Source organism: Coccinella septempunctata, chromosome 6 (assembly GCF_907165205.1).
Source record: "Coccinella septempunctata chromosome 6, icCocSept1.1, whole genome shotgun sequence".
In the NCBI taxonomy this organism is placed as follows: Eukaryota; Metazoa; Arthropoda; class Insecta; order Coleoptera; family Coccinellidae; genus Coccinella; species Coccinella septempunctata.
The window spans coordinates 17002322-17026553 of NC_058194.1; the positions used below are offsets into that span (position 1 = coordinate 17002322).

A 24232-nucleotide genomic window follows, 5' to 3' on the forward strand; every position below is an offset into this window, starting at 1 on the left:
TAGGAAAGAAGGAAAAAATTAATAATGTGTTGGACCTGCACGACGTCTCAGAAACACGTCAAGGCATACTTCTAACAAAATGGTTGATTTTCTCTTGGGGTATCTATCCCAACTAACTCAAACCTTATGTCCAAGTATTGCTAGAGTTTGTGGAGGATGATGTGAAGAGAGAGAATAATGTCCTAGACGTGTTCTGTGGTTGAATGATCGAGAGATATAGGGGGCCAGAGCAACAAATCGACTTGTGCATGATCTTGTTGGAGAAGTAGGTTGAACAGCTTTCGAATACAAGGCAGAACAAGGAGATTTTATCACCTCCCAGATGTAGTTTATAGTTATAGTTTATAGTTTGGTGAAGGGGTTGGGGGTTACATTCTACTGCGACCTATTTGTGTGTCCTCCGCCCTCAACAGAGCTGTTTTGAGAATCTGCAGCTCGCCCTGCAGCTTCAGAGCTCCAATGAACTTCAGTATCAGAGAGGGCTTCAAGGAGGCTAAAACTGTCCTATCCAAGACATTCTTGGCGAAGGTAATGGCATGACATTCTCTAACCAGGTGTACAGAATCTACACTCGTCAGTTTCTGATAGGCTGATTCTCATCATGTGCTTTCTCAGGCGACAATATCCTGCTAGGAAGCCAGTGAGGAGGCTTAACACTTTTTGGAATGATCCATTCCTGGAAGGTTTCTCCAAAGTGTTTCTGTTTCGGTTCTTTCTTCTCCAAAAAATCTTTCGTATGGGTACATTTTCCTATACCACAGAAAGGTGGTTCTCTTCCTGAGAATAAGTTGGCATTTTCGTTTCATTCGATGCCTGAATGACCAGGGACTCAGTAGTAAACGGCGGTAATGTTGTATCTGATGAAAAATATCTTCCATATACAATAACCCCCATACCATAACTTCGAAAGTTTTACACAATGAGACTGAGGATCCTGTCTTTCACCACGCTGCCTTCTCACCCTCGCACGGCCTTCATGCTTTCCTAAACGGAATCTGTATTCATCACAAACAGAAAATGTTTGGTAGCAGTTCAGCCGTTCTCTGCACCAAGCCAGTCGGTCAGGTAAGGTGAGGGAGGTATGGAGTAAGTCGAACTTCTGATTCGGCGATTAACATTCACATTGTGATTGGCCTGTTATGTTCTGCAAAACATTGGTCCATAATTGACCTTGTGGCTGTTGAGAAAAAGATCATGGCGGCGATCTTGAAGAGGGGTTATTCTGACATGTCCTGTACCTCCAGCTCCGTGTACGGCATTTTTGATTTCATACAAGACAACGATCCACTACTACTTCTATTTCTCTAAAGGCTTATCTAAGGCCACTATTCGACCCCTATCAAACTATCCAAGCTGTTGAAATTTTTCTCGTCTTCTCAATTTAGGCATCATAAACGAATTAAAGATTGAAACAAGAGAACGAAAATTATTATCGCGCACTTTCTTTTTTTTATACTGACTTCAACAAGTATACTCCTAGAAATTCCTTTTTATCATAATGGCTGTTTTGTTCCCTATGTCACTTTAGTAAATAACAATGTTATATTGAATTTCATGCTTCAACGTGGTGGAAGCTTGGGATTGAAAAATCGTTTGAGAATATCGTCACCTGAAGGGACGGGATTACGAAATAAATTCGTGCGAAACACGAAAAAAGCAAAGGATATCCGTGAAAAATAATAATCCAGGAAACCATTTCAGATCAGCTCGCAAGACGAGCGTTATTTCCAATTCCTGAAAAATTGCGTCCCATAACAATCATCCTTGGCGAAAAACTTAAGAACACAGAAACGCACTTTTCAATAATGAAAAGCAAACAACCCACCTGTCCAAGTTGGAGGCGAGATATATCACTCCGGTTATCGAGTCGATCTTGAAGGTTTGCAAGGAAATCGAATTCCTCGCCGAGTACAGGCTGAAGATGAGCTTACTGCCCGCATCCTCGTCGCTGGCTTTCAATCTCAGGATCTCCGTGCTCGCAGGTACCGCCTCCGAGATGTCGACCTGGTACAGGTTTTCCGAAAATTCCGGTCTATGGTCGTTTATATCAATTACGGATACGTTCAGCAGTTCGTAAACCGTATTCACTGAATCGCTCACGCTGACGTTGAGGGTGTAGCGGTCCTGCACCTCGTGATCTAATTTACGCGCCAGCAGGACGTTCCCCAGGTCACGTCCGATGAAGAATTCGTTTCTCGGATCTCCACCTGGAAAGACAATGAGCGGATTAGTGGTGGCGTCAGGCCTGGCATGGAAATTTTCGGTTGCTTCCGAATAAAGGGGTTCGTTCGACTATTAATAACAATTACCTATCAGCGACGTGCCCCGTGTCGGGGTTCGCAGAGGCTTTATTAATAAGATTTACAACATGAAACAAATATATTGTTTTCTTTTGAACAGTCACATTCTTATGATGATAAAGAATTCTCAAGTTGCCTCTAAGCTTGATCAATACAGTGCAACTCTCTAACTTGGAATAAATTCAGTATATCAATTATTTTTTTTACAGGGTGGACAAAATTCGTTGTCTACTGAGGGCATCTCGAGAACTATAAGAGCTAGAAGAAAACGGATGACACATTTCGTAACTAATCCAAATCTGAAAACAGAATCGGCCTATCATTTCTACATTTTGAGTTATCTATGACTAAAATTGAGAAATTGCCATTTTCACTAATGCTGTATTCCTCGCTTGTTTCATCTCGTACTTGGAGAGCGCAAGAGGGAAATTCGTGAGTTACTCGAGCCTGTCAGATTAATATAAGGGGAGATCCTTTGGACCCCGTAGAGTATCTCTACCAAAAATTAGACTTGTATATAGGGGGGAAAGTCTAGGACAGCTTGCCAGAATAGTAAAAAAATACGATCATTGTACAGGATGGACAAAATTCGTTGTCTACTGAGAGGATCTCGAGAACTATAGCAGATGATACATTTTCTAGCTCTTTTTTAATGACTTATCCAAATCTGAAAACAGAATCGACCTATCATTTGTAGATTTCGAGTTATAAACAAAAATTTATATTTTGACGATTCCGAAAAGTTCTCATAACTTTTTTGTCTTTGAAGTTACAAATCTGAAACTTGAACCTTCTATAGACGACCTCAAAATATTTTCTCATTTCGAATCATTAGGTAAACTTTAATTTTTTTAAATGCTAACTTTCTTTGAATTTGATATTTTTGGATTGGATTTTTGAATTGGGAGAAAATCTTTTGTCAAGAGATTCTACGTATGAAAGTGCCTAAGAAAATTCAAGTTTCAGATCTGTATCTTCAGAGGCAAAAATTTATGAGAACTTTTCGAAATCGTCAAAATGTAAATTTTTGTTTATAACTCGAAATCTGAAAATGATAGGCTGATTCTGTTTTCAGATTAGGATTAGTCATGAAAAAAATGCTCTAGAATGTATAATCCGTTTTCTTCTAGCTGCTATAGTTCTCGAGATCCCCTCAGTAGACAACGAATTTTGCCCACCCTGTACATATACTCGAGCGTGTCAGATTAAGATATATGTGATTATTCACATTTTGAAAAGCATATATTCTCTTAATCTTACAATTTAAGCGTGACCAAAAGTTTGGGAGGGCGCCAAAGTTTCAAAAAAAAAACGTCACGTGTACATTCTCGAGCGCGGTGGCTTTTTTTTTCAATTTGAAGCTAATGATTCAAGAAAAACTGAAAAATATAATCTGACAGTTTCAACAAGGCGAAACAATGAAAACCATAAAGGTCACAAAAATCAGTTTTTTTGAATTCCCTCCTCTGCTGGGCTTCAAATTGTTTTCGCATTCATCATAAAAGTTGTAGAGATAACATTTTCTACAAATTTTGTTCGTAGCAATTTTTTCTACGTTTGAACGTTTTTGAGACATATGGCGATGAATATACTTTAGACTGAGTTTCTACCTTGACCTTGGACTTTCCCATGTGTGGCTGAGCTCCTCGCCCTTATAACCTTTAGCTCAAAGACGGTAGAGGGTATGCATAATAACTTTCATAATGAAACAGATACAATTAGAGGTACAGGAAGCGAGATATTTCAAAAAATTCCTTGTTTTCGTCTTTAAACTGCCAGGTTAAAAAAACCCATCCTGGTTAGTGTTAGATCAATGGGTCAACACTCGGATCAACATGCCTGTCACCGAGATTTATCATCTGTATGAAAATCTGACACGTTCGAGTATGTACAAGTAACCATTTTCAAATCTTCCGTACGTCCAGCCCCACCACGCAAACTGTCAGATTGAATTTATGAATTTATAATCAGAGCCACTGACACGCCCGAGTATGTAACACCTGTCGATATTTTTTTTAAATTTGAAAACTTGCAGACGCTTTCCCCGCCGCTGAAAGTGCAAACATTATTGAATCTTTTTTTCTTTCAACCATCGTATCTTCAAAATCCACTAGATTCTCACGACGCTCCCAAACTATCGTACTAGAAAATCAGTATGACCTTTGAAAATTTAACCTCAATGGTATGACATTGTTCAAGCACTTTTTTATGAGTGATTCGAAGATGATTTTATTAAATTTTTCGATCGGGTCATTTTCAAGATTCTGATTTTTCAAATGTAAACTATATAGTTCTCTCATATTGTTGCAAATTTTTTGCTAATTTCAAAAATGTATCATATGTAACTATTTACCCACTTATTTCAGGAAAAAAATGAAGTTCTTTCTGCTTTCCGTTTCACTATTTTATTCATCCGTTTCATTATTTTATTATTTTATTCGTTTCATTATTTCTCTGTGATCGGAATTACCGATTGTCGAATCACTTTTCCTATGCATCTATTTCTACTTCAGCATTATTGATAATGGCAGTTTCTCAATATTTCTTCATGAATCAAAATCTAGAAATGATTGGCCGGTTCTGTTTTCAGATTTGGATTACTCAGGAAAAAAGAGCTTGAGAATGTGTCATCCGTTCTGTTCTAACTGCTATAGTTCTCGACATCTGAAAAGACTGTTCGTCGGTAGAATATTCATTATGATAATGTGGATGCTGTACATATCATTTTGAAGTTTCATTTTCCTCTCACGAAGTCTCAAACCAGATTACTCAAAAGCTCATCACTCAAAGCATTATCAAAAAATAATTTGATCTCATGTTCGCTGATTATGTGGAATGAATTAAGTTTCATCATTTTGTGACTAACAATAATAAGAAATGATATAAATCTGCAAATTATTTTGTTTTTATCAACAAAGCTACTAATGAAGCAGACATTGATTATGTGATGAAGCAATTTGTTTCTTTCTTTACTAACTCTACTTATTTTTATTTTTTCAATAGAAGAAAGTGAAATAGAAGACTATGAGAACTACATCAATTCATTTTAGGTTTTTGATGAACTTGACCCAACTTGTTCATTATCCCACCACTAACGGAACCAAGCATAAAAAATTAGCTTGCTGTATTGTGAAAAATGGTTTGTTTCTCAATTATCAGTGTTTCCAGAAAGAAAAGTTCCTCCAGACCATTTTTCATGCAAAATTTCAGAAAGCTTTCTGCAAGGCTACTAGAGCTTACAAGGTAACGAACCTGTAATTTCATTATCTATGTGAAAGGAAGGCAGACAAATGAGAAATCTCGTTCGTTCATTTTCTTGCACATTTAAGAATCAATTTCCTCAGACACAGCGTTCAAGGACAAATTGAAATATCGTGTCGAAGAGTATTGTCGCATAAATTCATAATGGGCCAATAAAAAGTGCTGGGAAAATAGAAATTGTAGTAGATGATGGGTTTTCCTATGAAAGAAAATAGATTGGCTGGTGGAAAGTATCACAGTAATTGCTGTTTTCGTGTTACAAAGTTACTCAAGGATGGGATTGAGGAATTTTCATTGCAGCGTTTTGTTGATTAACTAGTAGAGTTTATGGTTATTTCTGTAATAGTGGAGATGAGGTTGTGGTTTTTTTTTCAACTCAGTCTCGAAAAGAGTTCGGCGATTTGACAAATAGAAGCCGTGCCATCATTAATGAAATATTTAAGAAAAATGTATTTTATGGAAGAATAATTAGCTGCGAGTCGATGAGAATATCAAGAAGGTGTTAGAAATTGAAAAGACGTTCGGCGATTTGACATGTAGAAATAGTAGTTAGAATCATTAATGAAATATTTAAGAGAAATGAATCTTGTAGAAGAATATTAGCTGAGTTGATGAAAATATCATGAAGATGGAAGAGTATTTGACAAAATAAATCGAGTTAAAAAGTTGCGCTCAAGATGAAGCTCTCATTTCGAATTTTCATACGAATGTATACAGAAGATTTCACGAACTTGCTCGAAAAAAACCTATTGTAAATCCGATACCGATGTTCCGGAAGCTATATCAATATCACCTCGAGTCATCGGTGACACTGAGTTACTCCAACCTCATATATCTTAGGAATCTAGGAGAATCAGGATAGTATTGATTGTAATTCACAATTATAGCTATTTGGCTTCATGTGACAACTATCAATAACTCATGCATCAGTGCCTTGGACCTCAGTAAAGCATTTCTCGAATTACATATTCTAGAGGTGTATGCGGAGCTTGTATAGTCTACAGTGTGTTGCACTTAAACGAATCTTTGGATTTTGTCAGTCATTTATTAAAAAAAATTGAATCCGAACCACCATTATCATAGTTTTTTGCCGGGCTATATAAATATGCTGGATATAATATTCGATCAATTTCTGACAGTTATATTTTCAGCACTCTGCTATGTTCATTTCAATCGTTTTGGCTAAAGAGTTAGGTTAACACCACAAACTTTAGATTTTGCTGATTATTTCGATTAATCGGATTAATTCTCGTCTGTTATACTCATTTCATTGGATTTTCACAATACGTTCTCTTCAGAACTACCAAGTTTCAAATTGAAAAGTTCCGTGGCGAACTCATAAGGCTCGAAATCTATGATAGTGGCCTTAATGAATTTATTTGTTAATGATGAGAATGATAATTTGGGGCTATTTGTGTGTCCTGAAGCTGTAAGTATCAAATATCAATTATTTCATAACTCACTATAAGTTGTAAATGTCTATAAGTTTCATTACTTATTTCTTTAAGTTATTCGCTGGAAATAAGTTAATGGATTGCTTGCCATATTACTTCTTACTTCTAAGGTGAATGTTGACGAAGAACTCATTCAGACTATATGAAAAATGAATTACAAATGCCGTTGTTGATTTCGATAACTTTGACCAAACAACGATTCGTAATCTGATGTATGATATGTACAGAAATTATATAACCATTTAACCTCCTCGATGGTTGTTATTTTATAAATTTGTATGTATTTCTTTTAGAGAAACATATAAATGTGTCCATTTAAAAAATGCATCAACTATTGAGCTAATGATATTCATATATCATTGTGGAAGAAATCACACACAAACAAGAAAATGCCTTCAAAATCCTCAAGAAAAATGAGTTTTCACAAAGTCTACATTCGGTACACGATTCAAGAATTGTGACTTTATTTTCTTCAGTAAAACTTGGATTTTAAAATATTTCTTTCTGTATTTGGTCGATATACAGGCTGGGCAATATTCGTTGTCTACTGAAGGGATCTCGAGAACTATAGCAGCTAGAAGAAAACGGATGACACATTCTCTTTTTTCCTTACTATTCCAAATCTGAAAACAGATCCAGCCTAACGGTCATACATTTTGAGTTATGAACGAAAATTGTCATTTTCAATGAAGCTGAATAACTTGCAGCAAGATGCAAGAACTTTCAACTATAGTTTATATTTGAAAAATTAGAAATCCTGTCGTATCTCGAAAATGACTGGATCAAAAAATTCATTGATATCATATTCGAATTCCTCATAAAAAAGTGCCTGTAGAATGTAACAACAGATTTCGAATACGAGTTCAAATAAGCGAGTTATTCAGCTTCATTAAAAATGACAATTTCTCAATTTTCGTTCATAACTCAAAATCTATGAACGTTAGGCTGGATCTGTTTTCAGTTTTGGATAAGTCAAGAAAAAAGAGAATGTGCCGTCCGTGTTGTTCTAGCTGCTATAGTTCTCGAGATCCCCCCAGTAGACAACGAATTTTGCCCACCCTGTACAAGCAAGACTAATGTGTGTAGAAACTAGAGAAAAACTGTATTGAAATTATTAGTGACTTCAATAGACTGTAAGATCGTTGTCGTTGAATATTCTTCACGTGCGCCCCTAGTTCTTGAATTCAAATCTTATGAAGTATTTCGTTAGGTGTCGCAGTCTCCACACAAAAATGTTGATGACTAGGTAGGTTTGGTGTTAGAAAACTATGAATGTAGAAAGAACCATATAGTTTTAGAACGGCGGTTATTAGAAAAAAATTCGCGGAATGGAAAAGTATTTCAAGATTTATTCATAATTTTTTCTTGATATGATCATTTAAACCGAAAACCCCAACATATCGATTTTGAATGAAATCGTTCCATAATCTATTTTGAATTCAGTATTCAGTTTTTTTCCAAGTGGCTCAGTGTATTGTGATCGTTATGATGAAAATGAAAATTTGTATAAAATTTCTTTACGGTGACAGACTGAAAAGTAGGGAGTTGAGAAAAGATTAATTAACTTACCAACGATATCATACCACAGGGTGTCATTATCCGGATCTGTAGCAGATATGAGGGAAACTAAAAATCCTATTTCATCACCTTCCGTTAATTTAACTGGTGCTGGTCGTTTGATCACTGGAGGATTTTTGGATTTTGTCGGTACGGGAATAACAGTGATGGTAACTTTGCACGTGCTATGCCGAGAAACATTGCCACTATCTGATGCTCTGATCTGAAAAAAATTAAAAAATTGAATTTGTTTTCGAAAAAGATGAATGGCATTAATTTATGTTGGATATGTTAAATAATAATTCCATGAACATATGGAAAATTCTTGGAAAATTCGCACCAGCCAATCGTCTTCTTTGAAAATGGTCTACAGGGTGTTTCATTGGTAAATGAACATATAGTAACCTCAGCTAGAGCTACCCTAGGCGAGTCCAAAAATCCATATATGATAGGTCTAATCAATTCCAGAACCGAGATGTATTCACCGGAAATTTCAATTTCTCATAACTTTTGAACCAACCAGTATAGTCGGTTGATATTTGGAATATATGATTCACTTGCACAGGTCGATAGATTCACCTTCAAATTTCCAAAAAATTCCAGGTCCGTAATTGAAAAATATGGGACAACTTCCAAGCTGGTATTCAACACCTTGTATATCGAAATTTTTGGATTTGATGGAGATATTTGAAAGGAGCAGAAAATTTTCAGTGAGATTCAGTAGATTTCATTGTCCCGCACGTCATTTTGATCAAGTGAAACTCTAGGGAAAGCGAAGTGAGAAATGTTTTCTTTGCTTATTTTGGTTACAATGTTCTAAGACAATTTGTTCTGTCATCAATATCAACCGACTATACTGGTTGGTTCAAAAGTTATGAGAAATTCAAATTTTAGGTGAATACATGAAGCACCCTGTATCTCGGTTATGGAATTGATTAGACCTATCTAATATGGGTTTTTTGGACTCGCCTAGGGTAGCTCTAGTTCAGGTTATTGTATGTTCATTTACCATTGAAACACTCTGTATATAGGGTGATTCTTTGACTCGTACAGATATTTCAACACTAAATTCTTGAGGTCAAAAGAAACACTTTCTTCTTCACCATTTTTTCCGAATTGGCTCGATATAAAATATACATACTATTGAAAAACCATAAAAAATGTTATTTTTAGTTATATCCCCCAAACGGTTTTATCGAATGAAATGAATTTCGGATTATAGGTTTTCATTTATTTGATAAATCTTTTTCGAACACGGCGCATTATACGAGAATATATCGTCGTTAAAACCCGAAAAATGTGTAACTCCCAATTTAATCAAAAAAGAGATTTTGATGCCATCCCTTAGCGGTTTTCAACATCTATATGCTCAGAAATTTGTGTTGTTCCATCGAACAGTTAAATATTTTTCCCGCGCAAAATAGAATAATGTGTATCTCCGTGCTTGAAATTGTTTAAAAGAAATACGTGTACCTCCCTTACACTAGCACGGCGTCAGTGCATATATCCACATCACATCAGTGGATAACATATACTTCATTCACTTTTATTTTAGCAGTCGGTTGGCCATGGAAATTTGACACATTTCACTCTGTATAGTACGAAAATGTGGGGTTATGAAGCTTGTCAAAACATTTTTGGGTTTTAAATCAACGCTATGTTGCCCGTTCTACGTAAAAGTTTCTGTTATTACGTATTTTATCACTATGTCGAATCTCTTCGGAAAATATGTGACGAACATAATTGGAGTTTATACAAACTGATTGAAGGCATACCAAATCCAGTATTTTGCATGGAAAATACAAGAGATCAGTATAATATCATTATATGCACTAGCTTGAGGAGAGTTAATGTTCGTTATCTTCTTTGGCTTACATCATTTGTAGATTTCAAAAATATTATCCCGAAGATGAAATCCATATGATGCAGTGGTTGGCAATGGGCATATCTCGAAGGAATTAACAGATAATTACAAGAATGTTAAATTCTTCAACAAAGATCATCTTGCATCAATATGTATAGGTATTTATTGGAATTATTTAAGACATTTACAATGTATAGGACAAGTCAAATGAAAAATAGAAAAATCCATTTTCGGAACTCATTCTATGATGACATTAATCAAAAATCCTTTGAACAAAAATTTCACATGAATAAACAATTAGCAGGACAACTGGCGTGTATTTGTGGCTGTTCATCTTAATGCATTGATATAATAATAATAATTAGGTATTTATTGGTACCTTAAGACATTTACAACGTATAGGACAAGTCGAATAAAAAATAGAAAAATAAATTTTCGGGAACTTATTCTACGATGACATTCATCGAAAATCCTGTAACTTTTCGTATTAATTCACTCATAAAATTCTCAAATGCCACCACTTTTTTGGTCTCCCAATAGAAGGAAATTCTTTGTCATAGTCTCCATTCACAATCTTTCTGATTGTGGAAATATTCAGCTGAAATATAATTCGTTTAGATTCAAATGAAACATTATATAAATTCTCTTACATTGAATATGTTCGCTACCGTCTGACGTATTGTGGATTTTAGAATATCAGGGTATAACTATTTGAATGAGCGGACCTGAATTCTAAATAGCACTTCCTGAAACCCTGTCTCTTTTTTCAATCACTTTCGGCATTTTCGTAATAAAAATTTATATTAGTTGTGGCAACGGCGTTATGACATTAACGACATTTCATGAGTGCCAACCTAACTTCGTTCTAGTTACAAAAACTTGAGAAAATTATTTCATGGCCAACTGACTGCTAAAATAAATTTGAATGAAGTATAAGAAGTAGTGGAAAAATAGTGCTGCTTTGCTGTGAAAACAAAGGTAAATATTAAGGGAGTATGGGTAATAATAAAAAGTTTTATGCCTCTCCTGTCAAATCAACTAAAATGGAGTTACACATTTTTCGGGTTTTAACGACGATATGAAGAATCCTTTAATTCCACAAAACGTTCAAATACTCATTAGACAGCGTTCAACTTAGTTTCAAGAGTTGAAGTCTTTGAATTTTTGGTATTTTTATGGTACGTAATGGTAATAATGAGATAACTGGAAGACGAGGGTGAAATCTTGTGTTTGAAAGAGATTCATCAAATAAATGAAAAACTATATTCCGAAATTCATTTCCTTCTATAGAACTGTTTGTGAGATAGAACAAAAATAAATTTGTGTTTTTCAACAGCTTGTACTTTTTAAAACGAACCGATTCGGAAAAAATGGTAAAGGAAAAAGTGTTTATTTCGACGTCGAGTATCTACTGTTAGATATTTGTACGAGTCAAAGACTCACCCTATATATAGAGCGAGAAGTATTTCGGGTTGTCATTTCTGAAGTCGTGGAAAGTCTCCTACTGAATTTTATATAACTGATGAATAATGAAAGAAACCTCCAGGGGTCTCTACGGTCCGTAAGAAATTTCCCTCAGTTACAAAAAGGGTCAGAAATAAAATTCAATTTAGTGTAAATTTCAGGTTACTACCGATCGCATATCCTTTTCAATAAGAATTTTTGGAATACTCATAAAAATTAAATTTTTCCATCGGTTTTGAACATAAACACATAAAATTGTACAATATATCATACCAAAAACGATTTGTCTTGCAGAAAAAATGTTTGAACGGAAATACATCAAGTTCTATCGCTATCGAGAATTAATTTATATGGATGAAATTCTTATAAATATAAATGAGCTTTTCCGAGCTTTGAATGAATTCCAACGCTATACATGATATTCCATTTTATAAAATATTGCTATTAATTCCTGCAGTCGGCGCTTTAATATAAAACAGTTTCAGATACACAGCTAATCATCGCATGACACATTCACAAACATCAAAAATATTCGTTTTGTTTTATTTTTGAACCAGCGAAAGGCCGAAGCGAAAAGTATTTAATTATTTCAAATTTGTGTCATAAAAATAAAACATGAATTAGTTGCGTTCCAACAAACGTGATTTATAATACGTGTACAAGCTTGATACGCATATTTCCATGATTTTTTCTTTCTACGTCGAATATATGCTATGCCACATCGCAAAACCGAAATAAAAATGGGAGAAAACATTAAAATGAATTTATTGTTCAGCTATCATTGTTGGAATTATCTATGTATGTTTTATGGCCCTAAATATCGATATGAATCCTGAAATAAAATGCCAGCAACACAATTGGAAACCTTCATATTTTAAGAGGGTAGAATTAATATTTGGATGCTCACATTTTCCCGAAAATATATATTTTTCGAAGGTCGATAAACTAGACTCCTATAAATCGATTATTCAATACAATGTACAGTATGTTCCACGCAAGCTATAAGTGATGTATCGGTATGTTAGTATTTTCCACGAACGAAGGTATTAATCAAGAAAAAACCGTTGTTAAAAAAACTGTTCTGATTCTCGCTCAGATTCGACTGGTTTTTAAAACTAAACAGTAGAGATAATTTCGGACCATTTCCGGTTTTTCCGAGAATGTTAATTCTTTTTCCCAATATTCAATATACATTTGAATATATCCTAAAAATTGAATTCTAATCTAGTTTTATATTGATTTAAGTAATTTGATTCCAAATTGGCCTGAGGAAATTTTGAATCAAAATTCGGAAAATATATGTACCTATATGTTGTCTTTGGCTCAATAATTTACTTATGCAAAGCTTTGGAGTTTCATTCTTGTTGACCTACACTAATCTAGTACCATTTATCGAACCATAAACAAAATAAACAACACGAATGTAAGGGTAATATTTTTGGATTAATTTGCTGAAATAAAGAAAAACTACCCTGGTATTTATATATTCGAACTGATTGGGTAACTATGGGCAAAAAATTTCTGATTATATTGTGAAAGAAAATTTTTCAAATTTTTAAAAAATAGGTCAGAAATTGTCTCTATACTATTTTATTTCGGTAACCCCTCAAATCTACAGAATTAATTTTTTTTTCACTTTTCATACCAATGTTTTTTTTAATGACACAGAGTAGTCCCACAAAAACGAAATAAAGTAGGTATACTTTTCGATGCCCAATTTAAGTAGAAAGTTTCAAGAAAAAATTTTGAATTGTGATTTATATTTTCCGATTTTTTCATGTTGACATAGATTTGCAGTTGTTCAAATTATAATATCCATTGATTGAGTTGAAAATTGAGGAGCTGAACATTTTAAAGGGTTCAACTACAACGATTCAATTTCATTGAGTAAAAAGTACTAGTATACAGAAATTGAGTTCACCAATTCATATCCAACGTGATGTATGGAGTTTTTATCCCAATGTTGGTATGTATTTATAGGTATAATTTTCCTTTGCTTTGGATTTCGGTACTTTTTCAGTTTGAGCAGAATTTTCATCTCTTGTGTTCTTGATAACCAGAAATCAGCTTTCGTTTCAAGCTTATGCCTATTTAAGAAATGTACCACCTGTGCACAAGATTGATTTCTCACCTTCGCCTTCGTACAGATATGGGCCAACTACCCTTTTGGTAAATAGATAATACAGTAAATTTGTGTGAAGTTGTGTGCTAGAAATGACCATTTGTTATCTTGTTCTGTCCCTAAATTCACCCATTCAAAGCAACCAATGGTTTGAACTTAATAACCTTTTTTATATTGAAAGAGAATATCAAAAACGACACAAGTAAGATATTTCGAATCGAATGGAGCTTATAAATACTGATTAAACGTAATGTCACGTTTGCATCAACTTTATTTTTAGAACGATTGAAGATATGGTGAAAGTGTTTTTTTTTCAGCTGGTGGCAAATTAGTGCAATTCATGTTTAGTCACATAAAAAACTTCATTATATAGTCTAAAAGGCCATCTTGATCTTATTATTCAGTTTGAAGTATAAATAAAGATAAAAAAAGTTATTTTAATGGAGACTGAAAAACATTCAGCCCTCTTTTCTTGTTAGAAAGGAAACGTGAGCGTTACTCATCATAAGAACACATTTTTCAGTTGAAATGATTCATATGTGTGATTTGGAAATATTTTATTTCCTTTGATATGTATAGCTAGACGAGTGAGTGCGTCAGAAAGAATGCTATACTTCATTCAACCCTTCAGAACCATATAAGCATAGAATTTCTCTGAAATGACCGTGTTCTGAAAATTTAATCCTGAAACGGTGCAAACGATCATTAGGGTAAAATGAGGTTGTTTATCAAAATTTGAAAATACTCACATTCAGCTCGTAGACCTGGCCTGGCTCGAATCCCTTCTGAGCGTATACCATCCCAGTAGAATTGTCGATCTTGAATTTGGATTTTCCCTTGCCTGACTTGATGCTGTAATGGAGCAATGCATTTGGTCCTTCATCTCTGTCGAAGGCTAATACCTAGAGAAGATAGAGTGAAATTTAATATTTCCACTAATATGTACAGGAATTTGGAATGAAGTCTAGGAACTCGCAAAGCACCACTATATGGCAAAGCTGTGCTAGGGTGTAATATTTTCCTACCTAACGAATGCATTTATAAGGATGGTGCATATCTAAATACCTGATGTTTAACGAAAAGCATTATAACTGATGGATGAATGGGGTTTATACAAGAGAAAAATTCGGAAACCAAGCATATAATTAAGAATATCACAGATTTTCCTACATGTAGAAACAACTGTCAATTATTTTCATTCAAAGATTCATAGACGCAATAGACAATAACGCTCTAATGAGGAGCTCAATTCGATCATTTTCAATAGATTCTCTTGAGAAAACTAGATCCCAACAAAAAAAGCATCTGTTAGAGCAGCTATACTTATTTATAAAAAAAAATCCGATTCTGAGTATGTTTTGTTATCAGAAATGTGGCCACAAAAATTAAACAAGGCCCAAACTCAGATGAGTAGGTATATTTTTCCGTCATGTCATAATTTCTAAATGGTGTTTGAATAATATAAAAATTATTGTAGACACAAATACACTTGTGATACAATGCTCTGGATTTTTGAAATTGCATAATATGTTTTAAGTGATTACATCAGTAAATGATCAATTTCCGTGCAATACTAATTCATTTTAGTTATGCCGGTCTTTATTTATATCAGAAGTAGGTAACCACAGTAGGCGAAAAACATATTTCATTTGCGAAAACCAAAAAAGAGCTTTGTTCGGATTCTATTTATGCTTTTCTTCTGACTAGGCGATAATATTGTCAAAATACGAACAATGTGGTAATGCAGGTAGAAGTCAAATGTCAAAAAAATAATTTGAGGAAAGTCGTCTTATAATTCAGAGAATGTTCAGACAGGAATTGTATATACAACGGCTTTCTAAACAACCACTAAGAATATCTATGAGAGAAAATTATAAAAATCTTATTCAGGTCAGTAATTAATAACTACCTAGATATTTGAGGAAACGTATGAAGAACACATCAGTGAGATTTCCCGAAAGAGCTTTATTTGAATTATTTATTCTTTGAACTTAAGAACGGGAAACAGATAACCAAAATCTACATTACAAAAAAATCGATTTCTGGCATTTTTTGTATTCCAACTTTGAGACTCTCATTTGATATTCCTGTTTATAAAAAAGTCATGTTCTCTTTATAACTAGCACAAAAAACAGATCTGAGATTGTGCGTTGCGCTTTTATGAAATTCTCAGAAAAACTCGAAAACGGCTCAAGATGCCTATAGGGAAATGTACATAAAATAGATGTGGATTTCAAAGACACATCCGAAAATGTTCCATTTGAAATAAGAAATTTGGTGCCATTTCCGGTACAACGGGAAGTCATTGGTACCTATTTGGAAATATTTCAAAAATGGAGTTCTGAATGACTTATATCTTCACACAAAATTTGGAAGAGATCGAATTATTATTTATCCATAAACTTCTAATGTCACTGCCGCTGGGATACCCTGTATAGTTTTGATTTAGTTTGCAGAGGAGAAAGAAACGTCACTCGAAATGGTGACAAAACGTGACAGATCGGTAACAAACGGCAAAGCTCCGATGCATTTCAGTCCAAATCACGGTATCGAATGAAAACCACAGTCTCTAAGGAACGCAAAGAGACCTTCCATACCTTCCTGCCCGAGCAAATAAACTTTGAAACTCGTCGGCGGCCCTGCCGCATCTTATCTACATTTAATTTTACTTTTTTTAGGTTGTTTTGAAAGCCTACTCTTTTTTATGCCTATTTGTTTCGAATATTCCTTCCACCTACACTTGTACCCCATTCACTTTTATTGTAGCACTCGCTTGGCCATGAAATGTGATTAATGTCATAACGTCGTTGCAACAACTAATATCAATTAATATTACAGAAATGTCGAAAGTGATTGAAAAAGAGAGAATATAGGGTTTCAGGAAGTGCCATTTAGAATTCATGTGCTCTCATTCAAATAGTAGGTAAACTTGATATTCTAATATCTACAATATATCAGAAGGTAGCGAACATATTTAATGTAAATAAATTTATTATTTATATGTATATATATATATGTTTTATCTTAATATAACCGACTTATACTTCAACTGAATAATTACACAATCAGAAAGATTGTAAATGAAGAGGATGACAAAAATTGCCTTCTATTGGGAGATCCAAAAAAGTGGTGGCATTTGAGAATTTTATTCTTGGGTGAACGAATGCTAAAAGTTACTACAGGATTCTCGATTAATGTTATCGTAGAATAAATTCCAGAAAATTTATTTTTCCTTTTTTCATTTGACTTGCCTTATACATTGTAAATGTCCTAAGGGATCAATGAATATATAATTATTATTATATTAAAGTATCAAGAATATACAGTCATAAATACGAGCCAGTTGTCCTGTTAATTGTTAATTCATGTGAAATTTTTGTTTAGAGGTGATGTTCCTCTCGACTTGAAACTTCCTTTAATTATTTGAACATTCAATGATGCAAGATGAATTTTTGTTGAAAAATTTAACATTCTTGTAATTATCCGTTAATTCCTTCGAGAGATACCCACTCCCGCCAACTGCATCAAATGCATTTCATCTTCGGATTGATTTTTTTGAAATCTACAACTGATGTAACGTCATCAATCTTTAGCCAACGAAATTAACCAACATTAACTCTCCTCAAGCTACTGCATATTACATATGTGTAAATAATTCAATTTTCTCCCATATCAAAAATAAATATATTTAAAAACTGATGCAAATAACTCCATGCAAATAACTATAGGTATGCGTTCAATCAGTTTGTATAAACGTCAATTACATGTATGTCTGTCACATTATTTTCGACTTCATATTTTATGATAAAATACGTAATTACTGAGATTTTCAAGTAGAACGGAGAAAAAGGCGCTGTTTTAAAACTCAAAAATGATTTGATAAGCGTCATAACCCCACATTTTCGTACAATACCTTTGTAATTTCCATGGCCAACCGAGTGCTAAAATAAAAGTGAATGGAGTATAGGCGCTATCAACATGCCATTCTCTGAAACATTCTCCCTTAATTCCCGGATATACTTTGAGATCTAGAGTTGAGCAGAAAGAAACATCCGTTTTCGTTCGAAACCAGAAGGAGAATATAGTGAAATACACCGTTAAATAATAGCTGACAACGAGAACCTCGAGACCTAGAAAATGAAGCGCCGAACCGAATCCTTCATTCGGCGAACCTTCACCTCCAAATTTCGCTTAGTGTGGGAAAATTAGAATATGGTCGGGAGGCCTTCTTCCCGGGAATTATTCCTTCTGGGAAGACATAAATCTGGAAACAATCGATATTCCATCTTCTGCGCCAGGAAGACATACATCTCAGTTCGAAACCTATAACAATGGGAGCTACCTAATAAATTCGGTTTCTGTCCAATGCAACCCGAATGTATGTAGATTGCTGAATTCTATTAAATTATGGAAATTCGGATTTATAATCACTAACAGGGAATACTACAAACAGACCGGGCACAATTTTGATGCAATTTCCCACCGAAAATATATGCCACATGCAGAATTATTATTGATGTAATTCGACAGATGCTTCAGAATTACATAATTATCTGGTCGGGAAAACATGACCGTATATTGTACCAATTAATGCGTCAAAATGATAAAGACCAGTGCTTCACAAAGTGTATATGTTTGTTTCCACGGGGTGCAATTTCACCATTTATTATTTCATTCATGTATTAGTGCATTTTAGGTATGGTATGAAAATGTTAGAATTTCGATATTGTTGGAAATATCGATGTTCTCCATTTGGAATGTTGACATACAAATTAACGTAACTTGTTGTTACATTTGGAATGTACAGGAAATTTTTGGGTAGAATAATTCATATTTACTAGCTACAGTTAGAAAAGATACAAAAAAACTCTACAGTTTTGGAGGACTCCAATTGGTGAATTTACCTTTTATGATATTTTATATTTCTAGAATTTTTCATTTTGGAAGAATAATCAATTAAATGATTGGTGAACGTTTCACAAAATCTTTATTTTCTTGTACAGGCTGAGAGTTTGACGATTTAATCCTAGGTAATTCGAATAATTCAGACCATGTGAATTTCTGTATATTCTATACTTACAAAATCAAATATTCGAAAAGTTTAATAGCAAGTACATTATTTAGGAAAACATTAAAATATTCGAACTTTTCTGATATCTTTCTGATTTTGAGATGAAAGAGCTATTTGAGACCAGACGTTCTTCTCATATACAAGGTGAGTCAGCATAACCTATAATCAAGATACAGCTTGTTTTATTGATTTTATCAATTTCTTCATCTACTCATAAGTTTTGAACCACCCTATATATTTATTGATGATATATTTGGTACGTTTATTCTAGGTTCCAACTTGTTCATACTGACGTAGTAACTGAATTTTCTTCAGGTCCAGACTAGGAAAAATTGATGAATAATATTCAACCCAAGAAAACACTGTATATCCGAATTCCTAAAATTTGATATTTGAAAAAAGGAGACAAAATTAAAGGGGACAAAGTATTTGTGTTACTTCGGCATGTGATTTTAAAGTACTAAATTAATTTGGGCAAATCTGAAAATTCAGTCAATATGGAAAACAAAATTTCAAAAAAATTTTATTCGGTATTTATTAATTTCACCAAATTAATTGAATTTTTCGGGACACAAACTGGAAACACTACGCAAGCAGAGGTTTGATATTTAATAAATAAATGTTATCATTTTCAGTGACAAAATTAGGTATTTACTTTTGAAATTACCGCATATTATTCCAAGTACAATTCTTATAATTCGTTGTATTTCATGTTTGTGACCCAGAAAATAAGGGCCTGATAAGAAGCTGAAGATTGAACTAAATCGGGAAAATTATATTCTGAAAATACAGATTTGACTAGGTTTATTGAGTATTAAAATTGCATGTGGGCACTTTGTTCCCTTTAGTTTTTTCTTATTTTTTGAATATCATAATCAGAGTGTTTTTTTGGGTTGAATCTTATTTCTCAGTTTTCCTTAGGCCTGACCTGAACAAATTCAGTTACTTTGTCAGTATAAACTAGTTGTCCGTTCATAATATCATTAAGATGTATAGGACGGTTCGAAAGTTATGTGTGGATGAAGAAATCAACAAAATCAATATCACCTTGTTTAAACCTTTCTAGGAAAATTTTTGAAAATATGGGAATGGTTCGGGGTTCCGGAATAGTATGGCAAGGAATTGGCTTATACCCAATAAATGATTCACTGAATACTTCTTTCAATTTGAATCCTAATTTGGTACACAATATTGTACAGGGTGGACACAATTGGTGATACCTGAATTACAACTTTTTAACTCAACGAAATAGAGGAAAATGCACGGCGCATTACGGTCGTCATTTTTCGAGAAACTAATAATGCCATCATCTGCATTCCTCTATTTTCTTTTGTTTCAGAGTTAAAGGCCAAAATTTAAATTTCAAGGTTTGTCATTATCTCCGTTTCTGTTTGTGCTATTTTGTTGTTTTAAATGAAATCATTTTAGAGACACTTTTTTAATAGCAATTCAGTGGCGTACCATGGATTTTCCGAACAGTCATATTTGCTGAGCTATAACATAAAGATGTGTTTTTTCTTATGGAAAAAATCCTAGTTTAAAATGACTAAGAAAGACCGTATTTCTGAAACGTGAAAAAAATGGCGATCTTAAACTACTATTTTCATATGAAAAAACAGAAAACCTCAGCAAATAAACCTGTTGGAAAAAATCATAATACGCCACTGGATTGTTTTCGTTTCAACATCTTAGCACAAACAGAAACGAAGATAATGACCAAAGTTGAAATCGCCAAAATTTCAATTTTGGCCTATAACTCGAAAACAAAAGAAGATAGAGTAATGCAGTTGATGGCATTATTAGTTTCTCGAAAAAAGACGACCGTAATGTGCCATTCCTTTTCCTCTATCTCGTTGGGTTAAAAAGTTGTAGTTCAGGTATCACCAATTTTGCTCACCTGTACAGGGTGGGTAAAATTGATGAACTACAACTTTTCAACCCAACGAGATAGAGGAAAAGGAATGTCCCATGCGTTTCGTCTTTTTTCGAGAAAGTAATAATGCCATCAACTGCATTCCTCTATCTTCTTTTGTTTTCGAGTTCTTCTTCTTCTTCTTCCACATATCATAGGCCTTGGGCCTGTGTTTTCCAACTCGAGTTATAAGACAAAATTTAAATTTGGGCGATTTCAACTTTGATCATTATTTCCGTTCCGCTTTGTGCTAGGATGTTGAAATAAAAACATTATACAGACACTTCTTTTATAGCAATCCAGTGGCGTACTATGATTTTTTCCAACAGGTATATTTGCTGAGGTATAACATTAAGTTGTATTTTTCCTTATAGGAACAGTCGTTTAAAATGACCTAGAATGAACCGCCATTTTTTTCCCGTTTCAGAAATATATCATACATCATACATCGCTTTCAGATTCGTTCAGATATTATGAAAAATATAGTTTGTATATTGTATATTGAATATTGTATACTTTATTCAATTCTCTATGGTTTGATCCCTATCTATAACTCAGCTTACATAATACCTTTCATTTTAAATTTAACATAGAAACAAACTGTATATTTCATAATATCTGAACGAATATTTCCTTGAACGTGGCTTTTGAAAGAACCAAACACAGCTAACTTATTTGGCAACTGTTTGAAATTACCAACATTCGGTTGATTACGTTCGGGATAAAGATGGAAATATGCATCACTTGCTACCCTATTATACTTATGCGCCAAAATAAAACATTTTAACATATATGGAGGATTGAATAAAGTATTCAAACGCAAAATAATAATTAAACATGCGTAGAGGTAGAGACATATTATTCTGTGATTCAGCCTACTCGATCATTTAAAATTCACATACAAACTATATTCTTCATGATATCTGAACGAATATGAGGGCGATGTATAATGTAATATATATTTCTGAAACGGGAAAGAAATGGTGATTCTACTTAGGACATCCTAAGCGACTGTTTCCTTGAGGAAAAATATAACTTTATGTTATACCTCCAGAAATATACCTGTTGGAAAAAATCATAGTACGCCACTGGATTGCTATCAAAAAAGTGTCTGTATAATGTTTCCATTTCAACATCCTAGCACAAACAGAAGCGGAGATAATGACCAAAGGTTAAATCGCCTAAATTTAAATTTTGGCTTATAACTCGATAACAAAAGAAGATAGAGGAATGTAGTTGATGGCATAAATGGTACATTCATTTTCCCCTATTTCGTTGGGTAAAAAAGTTGTAGTTCAGCTATCACCGATTTTGCCCACCTGTACATATCAGTCGGAACATATGAAAAATTTTATTCATATAACTTTTCCCAAGCATGCTAACAATCATTCAGTTTCGAATAAAAGAGTTGGTTCATGCAGCAATGGGAGCATGCAATTCCACCCTCATTAATCTGAAAAACTCGATTCATCTCCGTGCAGCGACAAACAAAAATGAAAAAACCATGCAGTAAGTCAAACAATGAAAATGGTTAATTACTGATCGAGCAAAAGAATGGATGCGGAATAAAGGAGAGTCTTACCCGCGTTATGCGCTCTAAACCCGCCAGATCAGCAGGGCCGAACGTTTCCCACAAATCGTCGTCGTTGGCGAAATCTGCCCCCTCAAACTCGTCTGCACCATCGTTCTGCATCGATAACAGAATGTTCAATGTAGGAAGGAAAGGTACGAATTGCGGTTGGGTTCAAGTTTGGCACAATCGACAAAGACGCAAAATTCGAGCGATTGTTTGAATGTCTTGATCTTCGATTAGAATTTTCAGGAAATTCGGCGTTCAGTCTCATATGTTAATCAAGTTTTTATACAGTTCGTTCGTGGAGCAACATCATTCAACAAGAAATCAGAATAATGTTGAATTGGTTCAGCAGCTACTACTTCGTAATTGATCATTATTAAATCACAATAAGCGAACATAAACTGAATAATTTACAAATACAGGGTGAGTCTTTGTATCGTATAAATACTTTAATATTAGATTCTTCAGGTCAAAAGAAACACTTTTTTCCTCTACCATTTTTTCCGAATCGTCTTTGTTCGAAAGATACAGGCTGTTGAAAAATGTCATTTTCAGTTTAATCTCACAAACGGTTTTATCGAATGTAATGAATTTCGGAATATGGTTTTTCATTTATTCGATTAATCGTTTTCGATCACAAGACATCAGTCACGTTTTCCAGTTTTCTCATTATGTCCATTACGTACCATAAAAATACCAAAAAATCAAAGAACCTAACTCTTGAAACTAAGTTGGACCCTATTCAATGAATATTTGAATGTTTTGTAAAATGAAAGTATTCCTCATATTTTCTTGTATAAATGTTGTGATATTTTGTTTCAGATATATGTATAATTACGAGATGAAGAGACGACAATGAAATTTTTTTATCAATGGAAAAGAAAAGCTTCAGAGTTCATTCTGTCAACAAATTTGTCATCACTACACTACTCACAGCAGACACGATTTTTTTACTGAGGTGTTTCCCTAAACTCATGTTAAATTTACTGAATACTGATTGCTGGTTGTGTTGGACGGATAAACCAAACCTGCCACTGCGACCAAGCGGTCTATTGTAGCACACACGCAAGCTCGTAGAGCTAGATCTCTCCGTCCAGTCTCATCCTACTCAAAAAGGAGATGATGTCGGAAAGGGAGTGATTCTTCAGTTCCTCTAGGACCATCTTTGGAGAACCAAATACTCCTAGTCTGACCCTGTCTGCCGTCAGGCAGTCACAGAGGATATGCTCCTCTAAGCAGAGTCTGCAGAGCAGGTCATTGGCGATGCTGAGTTTTTTCAGATAGATAGAAAAAATGTCAGGAGTCACTATGTTATGAGGTTGGACTCAAACCTAACGAATTATGTACGCAGAACGAATGAAACCATTCTCCAATGCTTAGAAATTACATTAAGCCACACTGACCCATCATTGTATCACAAAAAAGTTGCTATACATAAGTATATATATTATAACCAAGCATTAGGAGCCTCAAACTTTTTGAAGACTTCCTTAGTAACCATTTACAATAGGAAAAAAATTTGCGTTAGCAATTTTTGTAAAATAATCTAAGTCTTCGGTAGATTAGCAACATCAGATTCCGACAACAATCATAAATATCTCAGTAACTCCTAACAGAAACACGCACGAATTTGAATGGTGGATGGTAACCC

At 34.1% G+C, this 24232-nt stretch overlaps 1 protein-coding gene across 8 annotated transcripts in view; it reads right to left on the bottom strand.

Moving 5' to 3' along the window:
* The window catches only part of LOC123315147 (fat-like cadherin-related tumor suppressor homolog), a 526180-nt gene that overhangs the window by 35436 nt on the left and 466512 nt on the right, over window positions 1-24232 (bottom strand). For 7 of the 8 annotated variants that reach the window (XM_044900731.1, XM_044900730.1, XM_044900728.1 and 4 more), the window contains 4 exons: window positions 22588-22692; window positions 14772-14924; window positions 8585-8795; window positions 1826-2207 (listed from right to left, as the gene is read on the bottom strand). In XM_044900731.1, the coding sequence (XP_044756666.1) occupies window positions 1826-2207; window positions 8585-8795; window positions 14772-14924; window positions 22588-22692 (851 nt within the window). The remainder of the gene's footprint in view (window positions 1-1825; window positions 2208-8584; window positions 8796-14771; window positions 14925-22587; window positions 22693-24232) is intronic. The other variant, XM_044900729.1, reaches the window with a different exon arrangement.